Source organism: Tamandua tetradactyla, chromosome 16 (assembly GCF_023851605.1).
Source record: "Tamandua tetradactyla isolate mTamTet1 chromosome 16, mTamTet1.pri, whole genome shotgun sequence".
NCBI classification, from domain to species: domain Eukaryota; kingdom Metazoa; phylum Chordata; class Mammalia; order Pilosa; family Myrmecophagidae; genus Tamandua; species Tamandua tetradactyla.
The window spans coordinates 5,482,575-5,492,058 of NC_135342.1; the positions used below are offsets into that span (position 1 = coordinate 5,482,575).

The window sequence follows — 9,484 nt, forward strand, 5'->3', positions numbered from 1 at the left end:
GCCTGCCCCAGCCCTGCCTGCCCCAGAGAACCTAGCCTTGGCCCCTGACCCTAGAGGGAACCCAGAGGCTCCCTCCCACCCTTTTAGCCTGCCACCCTCTGGCCCTTCAGGGGCTTCTGGCACAGGAAACCCAGAGCCTACCTCAGGCCCCTGGAAACCTAAAAGACCCAGATATCCCTGTGTTACCTCGAAACGTGGCCTATCTGCACGTCACTTGACAGTACCCAGCTCCCAACCATCATCCTCCCCGTCCGTAGGGACCTTGCTGTTTACAATCACTCATGACAACCTTCATCATCACTGCAATTCCCATCCCAACCATAAGGCAGGATGGCTCTTGAGGTACCTGACTCCTCCCAGGGCCCATACCCCAATTTCCCTTAGAATATGACACCTGAACCCCAATTCTGAATCCTTTCTCTCTTCAAGAATCTCATCTTCCCTTCAAGCCCATGATCCCCATACTCCTCACCCTCAACCCAACCCTGGACAACTCACCCAATCTCGGTCCCCTACACTTCCGGTTCCAACAAAGGAGACGTAATTTGCATCCCTTTGAACCCACACTCTACAATCCCAGAATTTTGCAATCATGACCCTAGCATCTAGCTTTGTCCCAGACCACTCTTTCTCTGGGGCCCAATTAACTGGTTTCTTGCCTGTCCTCTAGCTTTCATCCTCTACTAAGAAGCCGGGCCCTTTAAGGACGTGAAGCCACAGCCCAGCTCCTGATTCTCCTGCCCTGGATGTCCTCTCACACTTACTCTGTGACCCAAGTCAAACTCATTGTCTTTCCTCCTAAATGGCTGCTCTTCTTGAAGATCTCACTGCTTATTCAGACACCCAGGCTGGACCCCTGGAATTGGTCTCACCTCCTCCTTGCCCCCACCCCAGGCAGCTGCTCAGGCCTGCCCGTTCTGCCTCCTGAATCCCAAATCCCATCTCAAGAATGTAACCTCTCCTCCCACAGGAGGAGACTTCTCCAGGTTTCCAGCCCATCTTCCATCTTATGGACACCGGCTCCCCCACTCACATCCTTGTCGCCCTTCTTCTTGCGTGTCTGCACTGACAGCGACTCCACTTCACTTTCAAACTGGTCCACCTGCATGTTCAGGGTGTCGATAGTGTTCTGCAGGGGAGGGAGGAAGAAAGGAAGGCAGTCAGTCCAGAGTCTCCTCCTGTGCACGGGGTACAGGGCCCCCAGAATTCACCTTCTCTTCTCTGTCCCAACTCACCGTGAGCCACTGGCCAACCTCTTCCTTCTCCTTCTGGGCAGGGTCCACCTTCTGGGCCAGGCCCAGGCCCTCCTTGCTGTAAGCTTTGGTTTTGGTCTCTCGTTCCACAACTTTGAACCGTTCCATTTGCTGTGGAGAGAACAGTTGGTTGGGGGCTTGCAAAGGTGAGAAGGAGCAAAGGGCTAGGAAACACTCATACCCGAGCCTTGTGACCCCATACCGCAGTCTCTAAACACTGGGGTCTCCCCTTTGCTCAGGTGTGGAAGTCCCTCTTCTTGGGGACCTCTGGAGCCTGGCTACTCCACCTCCGCCCTAGGAGGACCCCAGAAATGGGCCACCCTCCACTTCTGGGGGACCCAAGCTCTGGGCTCCTACCGTCTCAATGAGCTTGCGGTTGTCTACAAGCTGCCTCTTGTCCTTGATCTCATTGGATGCTACCCATGTCTTGATCTGGTCCCTCAGCCGCTAAAGATGGGAAATGCCAGCAAGTGAGACCATCTCAGGATCCAGGTCAGAGGCCCTGGGTCCCACCTCTCCAAGGAGCCCAGTGGGCCACTCCCTCAGTTCCCCCCACCCCAGGACACAGAAATCCAGACCCCGAGCCCCCTCACTTGTAGCTTTTTAATCTCCTTCTTTAGGTCAGCCTCATATTTTTCTTTCTGGTTTGCGTTGGCTGCATTGTGGAGCTGAGGATGGAGAGAATTCAGGGGTCAGTGTGAGAACAGCTGCCCTCATACCCCCTCCAGTAGTAGAGCTTGTCTCTCTTCTCTATGGGCCAGGGACTCAGAGACCGTCTCCTGTCCCATCTACCTTAGAGCAGCTTCTCTTAGGTCCCCAGCACCTGGCTATGCAGCCCCCTCTTTCTGGTTGACACCCAGAGATCCTGAATCTTTTTCTGCTTTTTCCTCTCTGGAGACCCAGATTTTTATAGTCCCAGTCTCTGTACCTTCTGCCAAATATCTTCAAACTGCTCCACGCCCTCGGACACCTTCTTGAGGCAGCGATCAATCTCACCTGGCCAGGGAGAAAAGAAGGCTGTTAGAATTCGGCTAAGGCAGCAGGCACCAAGAGAGGAGTTGGGAGGAAAGGGTGTGAGTGGATTAGCGTGCAATGGGCAGGTCAGTACCCTGGAGTTTGCGCTTGTCCGCCATCTTCCCTGCCCTACAGACGCACTCTCTTCATACTCTCTCGGAGACAGACGCTGTTAGGAGAGATTGGGACAAACGTTTATTCCCTGGCCAAACAAATCCCAGTGACAGGGACTTGGTGGGGGATAGTTGGGTGAGTGGGTAGGTAAAGGGAGGAAGCATTTACTAGCTGAGGACAGAGACCAGGCCCAATTTTCCTTCTACTCCTATGACTACCCACTACAGAGAGTAGCCCACAGGACTCTGGGAGTTGACTAAAACAGGGAAAGACATACACCTTTTGTGTACCTCTGACTCAGGAAATAGAAACTTCCTCAAGCATGGAGCAACTTTCCCCCAAGACAACACTCAAAAGGATTTTTTAGAGCAAGAGAAAGTCAGGCAGCACACAGCTGACTGCTAGAGAGGAAGGCCTTAAATTTGGAAATCACACTTCCTACACAGGGGGTCGGGGATAAAGGCAATTCGAATCTCAGCACTGGGAAAAGTTATTCCCTCAAATGAGTCGTGAGAAAAAAAAAAGGATTTAAACTACACAGAAGGGCCTGACACTATATATGAGCTGAGGAGGAGAGAGGAAGACAGAAGGAGACAGGAGGAAAAGGAGATGCCTAAAACTAAGAAGAGCTGAACCCACCCAAACAGAGAGGGCAGGATCCCCAGTAGAAGAGGGTCTTCGAACTCTTAAGAAGTTTATTCCAGAGCAGAAGGAGACAAAAGTTCTAATGCAAGGAGGCTGACAGCAAGAGCTAGAGACCTGGGGGCAGAAGACAGCATCCAAAAGAGGGCCAGAAGATAACTTGCAAAGGTAAGAGGGTGAAAGGGCACCTTGGTCACATGGGAGCTGATCTACACACACAAAGGACTGCATATTAAGTGGACTGGCAATTCAAACTCAGGGAAATATAAACCACCACAGAAGAGTGCCCAGTACTGAGGGAGGGGATGCTCTACCCCAACAGAAGTTACATGTAACCCAGAGGGGGCTGACATCAAAAGGGGAGTTAAGGAGCTTTGGCCTAAGAAGTCTAAGGGTCATACAGGAGGCCTTCTAAACACCAGCCAAGTCTACCTGCCAGAGAGGGGCCTACACTGGAAAGCACAGGCTCCTCAGGGCAGGGGATCTCCTAGTCTACAGGCACAGGGCAGGGGATGCCAGGGGAGGTCTCACCTGCAAAGGCATACCCCTACACCAAAGGCTAAGAGCATCAACCCAGAAGGAAGGTATGCCAAGAGAGCTCCTTCCCCCAGGGAAGGCACCATCTCACACAGTCCTGCCCAACAGAACTTTTAGCAAGGATGGAACTTTTCTAGATCTGCACTGGTCAACACAGCAGCCTCGAGCCACACGTGGTCACTGTTGAACTGCGGCAAGCACAACCGAGGAACTAAACTTTTAATTAGTTAAAATTTAAATCACATGTGGCTAGTAGCTACAGGATACCAGACACAGGCTTTTGAACAAGAGGCCCATAAAGGATGGGCAAGGTATCTGAACCGCAGGGCAGATGTCCCCATTCTGGACAGGGTGGTCCCTTTGACTGAAGGGAGTACCATCAAGGGCCCAAGTTCAGCAGTCAGGCCACATATGGGGCCCAGCAACAGGGACGAGCACACTCCCAGTTCTGGCAAGGCAATGCAGCCACCTAAGCGGGCCCAGGAGACAGTCACACTGAGGAGGGCAAGGACCATTGACCCAGGGGTCTTGGACAGCAACACTGAGGTGTGCGGGAATCTTAACCACGAGTTGAGTGTAGCTCCAACACTCCTACCACAGAAAAGCCTCTTACTGCAAAACAGGAACATGAAACGAGAGCTTATACTGTTCCCTCAAGCCCAGGAATCCACCATGCCCTGATCAACAGCCCTAAACAAGGGACACATCACTTTGGAGAAGTGCTGTCCTTCCTCTCCAAGTCCCCACATTGAAGGGGTCAGGAAACCTAGTCTAGGGGGCAGTCACTTCCCGAGAGAAGGGACCACACTGCAGGGGCAGGAAGAAAATCCTGAAGGAATCAGAAACAAGGGACCATAGGAACAAAAGCCAGGCCCAGGAAGGTGATATTTTAGTCAGAAGAGTTTGACACTGAAGCTGAAAAAAGCTTACGTGCTGGGAAAGTAATTCCAAAAGGGGTCACCAGGGTGGGTGGGTGGGTGGGTGGATGGGGGAACGCTCCTTCTCAGAGAAGGGCAATTCCGCAGGCCCAGCACACTCACTTCCCCCTGGATGTAAGGTGGCCAGGGGGTCTTAGCCTGAATGGAGACAGCACCCTTCCCCAAAGAGAAAAACCAGAGGACCAGAGATAGGGGAGACAGAGAGCCCTCGGCTGGAAGGGCTGGGAGCCACCTCTGGGGAAGAATTTCCCGAGATCCTCCAGGGGAAACCAGACACTGAGGAATCCAAGAGCACTGGTCCAAGAGGAGTCTTCTGTCAGGAGAAAGGCACATCCCACAAAAAATGAGCCTCTGCTGGGGGGCATGAAGCGGGCAACAGACCCACAGGAACCAACAGCCCCAATAATAAAAGGCCCCTCAGATTTCACCTCAGCGGAGCTGACGGGCCTGATAGGCAGGAGAGCAGGAGGGCAGAACGCCAGGTCCCGGGGGGACTAGACCAAGCAGTCCCCAGCCCTGGGGATGGCCTCATGTCAAAGGGTAAGGAACCTTTGATCCAGAAAAGCCTGTGTCTCCATAGCAAGGAGCTGCACACGGAGCAGCGCGCTGGCCCACTGGGAAGTGAGGTCAGAAGGCACTCCTTAACCCTGCACGCTGCTGATGCTGCCACAGACGCTCTGACTCCGGAGGTGGGTATGTTCGGTTCCAAGGCAGAGGTACCTATCTATCTTCCCACCAAAGACCCAACGCCAAGGGTGGGGAATGGGAAGGTTATACCAAAGGAGTTTAGTCCCAGGAAAGGTGGCTACTTGGGTGGGGTCTCTCCCAAGAGTCTCAGGCACCCTACATGCCTACAGCAAGAAACTAGAAACTTTCACCTCAGGAGTGGACAGAAGACTTAGACCCACACAGTGGACAAAGAGGAGGGCAGGAGCCTGAGAAGGGTCCTTACTCCCACAGCAGGGACACTTAGAGAGACACTTCAAATCCAGGAGGGGCTGATACCAATACCAGTAAAGGCAGGAAGCTTATCCCTGGGGAAGGCAACACCAAGAAAGTTTCCTTATTCCTGGGGAACGGAAAAACCCACACCTGGCAGTAGAGGGACCTCAGGTCTAGGAAGCCTTATACCCTGTTACAAGACACGAGCAGGGTGGGGTCGAACAGGTGTGAGCCTGGTTCTGCTAGCAAGAGGGTTCCTTGGCGCTGGACTTACACATCCACAGTGCGGGACCTGACACAATACCGAGGGCAATGTGGGACTCCCGGCCCCTGGAGACATGACACTCAAAGGAGGGACTGACGTGAATGGGAGTAAGACTCTCAGACTCAGAGAAGGCAACAACTTACATGTGTCAAGACACAGTACCAAACCAGCAGGAGCATCAGTCCTGGGTGAGATGACAGCCCCTGAACCCAGAGGCAGGTACCACTTAAAAGAGGGAGTGCATGCACTGCCCATACAGGAGATCATTAACAACAGGAGAAAGCAGGAGCTTGGGTCCTCTCACCAAGACAGGGCCAGGTACCTGCAGCCCAGGGGTGCTAAACAGCCCCGACACCAATGCCCAAGGGGAGATGACATCACGAGGAAGCCCCCACGGAGACAGGCAGATAGGGTGAATCCAGGGGAGTTCATATCCACAAAGCCAGGGGCAGATACCAAGACCAAAAGGGGTAGGAGCCGACGGCTGGAGAGGATGGCACTGAGGACAGTCCTGAATCCCGGCACAAAGTCATACTCTCACAAAAGCAAGGTGCCGTGCTGCAGGATGCAGAAGCTTTGGATCCTCAGGACTTTAGGGAAGAGCTACAAACTAAGGATAGAAACTTTTGGTCCTGGTGGAGGTAACTCCTGATGGGACTCCAACTAAATGAAGCTGGTATCTTCGATCCAAGAGGCTGCTCTCCCAGATCTCCAAAGAGGGTCCCCCACAGACGCCAAGGCTCAGATCCAGGGGAGCTTATACTCCACAGAGAAGAGATGACATCCAAGGTGGGTGGGGTGCGGAGGGGGGCGGGGGGCCCTCGCCCCAACAGGAGTCCTTGTCCTGGAGGGCGGGCAGCCCCACACTGCGGGACCGACGGTGACCCCAGCGGGGGAACTGCAGCCGAGGGGGGCAGGCACCCGAGCCCGGGGGCGCCACCAGCCCGGCGGCCTGGAGCCGGGGACAGCTGGGAGGGGGCGGGCCGCACTCGGAGGATCACACCCTCGCACCCCGACCGGGGCCCGACGCGGACGCCACGCGGGTCGGCGGCAGCGCCCCCCAAGCAGTGTCGGGTCGCGGGAGGGCGCCGGGGGCCGCGCACTGCGGGACGGCGGTGCCCAAGCCCCGGCGGCCGCCTCCGACCGGGAGCCCGCGCTGCTGGGGCTGGGAGGGGCCGTGTCGCGACAGCGGCGGCATCGCAGGGGCGGGAGGCCGCGGGACGACGGCTGACGGCGCCGGGGGAGAGGAGGGGAAGGGGTCGGGCCCAGTCGAGCCTGACGCTCTCACCACAGGAGCTGGCGCCGCCGCGGAGGAGCGTATCGCGACAGGCGGGGGAGGCGAGCGCCCGCCGCCCTTTTCTCGCGCCCCGGGCCCGGGCGCTATCGCGATAGCGGCGCGAAGCGGAGGTGGGGTGGGGAGAGTGGGCCCGGGGTTGCCTGACGACGGGCTCGGGGCTCAAGGGAGGCCGCGGCGTCTGCCGATGGCTCCGCGGAAGCTGACCGGGCCCGGTTCAAGATGGCGGCGGCGGAGGAGGCCTCCCCTCCTCTCTTCTCGTCTCTGGCGCCGACCCGCCCCCGAGCCCCGAATATAGGCCTGTCATTGATCTTGCCGCACGTCGCTCTCGCTGATTGGACGCGACCTATTGGCTCTTGGCAGAGATGCGGCCGGCCCCCTCTTGAGGATTGGACAATCCCTCCAAGGCGCGGCGTTCGATTGGCCTCCCGCGCAGGCTCCTAGGATTGGTTCAGGTTTTACCTCCGCTCCGCCTCCTCCTCCCGCTTCAGGGCACAACACGCCAGCGCGAGGACCCGCACGTCAATCAAGAGGCCTATGTTGTGCTGATTGGATGCATCTGCCCCCTTCTGTGAAACCAATTGGTCAGGGGGAGGAGCTAGGCTGCTCGAGGGTGGGAAGTCGCGCGTCAAGTTAGAGTCGTTTTTAATTGGATACAGGAGAATATTCTGCCCTTGGACCATTGGTGGGTTCAGATAGTGGGTGGGGAAAGCGGAGGAAGGCATGGAGAGTGGGCGTTAAAGGCCGCGTACCTAATGGGAGACAGACAGGTGCCTTCAAAGCGAGAGCAAGCTGAAGCCATCTGCCAATCAAAACGGCCGCTAGGTCTAGAGGGCGGAGCTAGGCGAGAGGGCCGCCCCTTTAGTTCTCACTCTTCCGAGTTCAGCCAATAGCATGGTGAGAGGGCGGTACCTACTTCTGAAGCGTGTGAAAGAGCTGCAGCTGGCAGGTGTCCACTCCGCCACATCCTCCCGCATTTCTGGTTTCCTGGCCGCGTGGACCGGGTCCTGTCTCCCAGCCTATCGTCCTTCTCCGAGTGCCAGTCCTTGGCACGTCAGGGTTTGCTGAGTAAAGGAAGGAAAGAAGAAGGAGACGGCGCCCCTAGGTCACTGGCCCCGAGCCGAGCAGGGCTGGTTGGGAATCGCGAGTCCGTGGGATCGGTCCTGCCTCTGGCTGCCACGCGGCCTTCGGATAGTAGCTCTCCTCTGCACCTGCATTTCCTGGCGTTGTGAGGACGCCGTGGAAGTATTTGAAAGCGCTGCAGAAAGCACAGACCGTTTGTTGAATGAATGAATGAATGCATTCATGCAAAGAATGATTTGTTGTTGAGGGCATAATAGGCTCGGTATCACACAGTCCAGAAGCCAAGAGAGATCTGCACCCCTCCCGTCGAGTGGAGGAAAAGACAGATACAAGAGAGAAGCAAACCTTTATTGGAGCACAATCCAGAGCAGTTTCCTCAAGGGAGGCCTGCAGCACTTGCGTCAGGGAGGTAAACTCACAAAATGCATATTCTTAGGCCCACAGTCTTAGGACAGAAGAGCCTAGGAATCTGTATTTTCACAAGAGTCATTGATTCAGAGCCTCACTACTCAAAAATGTGGTCCCTTGAGGGAGCTGGGCCTCTCAGACTTGAATGTGCATAGGAATCACCTGAAAATTTGCTAAAATGCAAATTAACCTCATTTCTAGTAAGTTCCCAGGTGACGCTGTGGGGTCACGGCACATATTTGGAACAGAAAGCCCCGCTTCTCAGACTTGGCTACTCACATTAGAATCACCTGGGTGTAAGCCACTTACATCACAATTTCTCCAGGTGGGAGTCAGTCAGCCCTATTTTCTTTTCCTGAGAATTACAAACTCTCAAGACTTTTTCTTTTAATATCAGTTCTTAAAGAGCTCTACCTTGCATTATTTATATAAATCATTTTTGAGAATTAGAGACAATGTTTCCACAAATTGCCTAACACATTATCCCTAGTTTCTGGTATGTGAAATCCCATTCGATTTGTGGTCACTATATCTGTAACTAAATAGCTCTCTTTTGACAAGTTTTATTTATTTTTATGAACAAGCACTCCTCCTTCCCCTGGTAACCTCTGACCTTTCTATTTCTGCAAATTAGCTATTTCTAATCCTGTTATAAGTGATACCACTTTTTTAAAACCACTGACTTAGAGAATTTTCTAGAGCAGTGGTTGGTGCTGTAAGGGTGGTCCTGCATCAGCAACACATACATCACCTGGGAACTTTTTAGACTGGCACTCCTGGGTTCTCCCTAGACTACAGAATCTGGGCTTAGCACTCCGTGCTTTAGCAAGGCTTACAGGTAACTCTCAGACACATCATCATCCGAGAACCTCTGTTCTGGAGTACTGAGTACTCCAGGTGGCTGGGTCTCTTTTCTGAGATTCACACCCCTGTGCCCCAATTGGTAGATGCCAGAAACACTGGCCTGAGGGGATGGGGGTTTCTGAATAGAGCC

The 9,484-nt window shown here is 54.6% G+C and overlaps 1 protein-coding gene across 4 annotated transcripts in view; it reads right to left on the reverse strand.

Moving 5' to 3' along the window:
• The window catches only part of CNOT3 (CCR4-NOT transcription complex subunit 3), a 17,313-nt gene extending 10,037 nt beyond the window's left edge, over positions 1-7,276 (reverse strand). Inside the window, exons 1-7 of one of the 4 annotated variants that reach the window (XM_077130810.1) lie at positions 6,994-7,276; positions 2,362-2,436; positions 2,182-2,249; positions 1,847-1,921; positions 1,611-1,700; positions 1,236-1,364; positions 1,034-1,129 (exon numbers count right to left, since the gene is read on the reverse strand). In XM_077130810.1, the coding sequence (XP_076986925.1) occupies positions 1,034-1,129; positions 1,236-1,364; positions 1,611-1,700; positions 1,847-1,921; positions 2,182-2,249; positions 2,362-2,386 (483 nt within the window). In that variant the 5' untranslated portion in view covers positions 2,387-2,436; positions 6,994-7,276. Of the gene's footprint in view, positions 1-1,033; positions 1,130-1,235; positions 1,365-1,610; positions 1,701-1,846; positions 1,922-2,181; positions 2,250-2,361; positions 2,437-5,848; positions 6,549-6,993 lie in introns of those variants that run through there. The other 3 variants (XM_077130813.1, XM_077130812.1, XM_077130811.1) reach the window with 3 other exon arrangements.
• Positions 7,277-9,484: the final 2,208 nt, after the last annotated feature.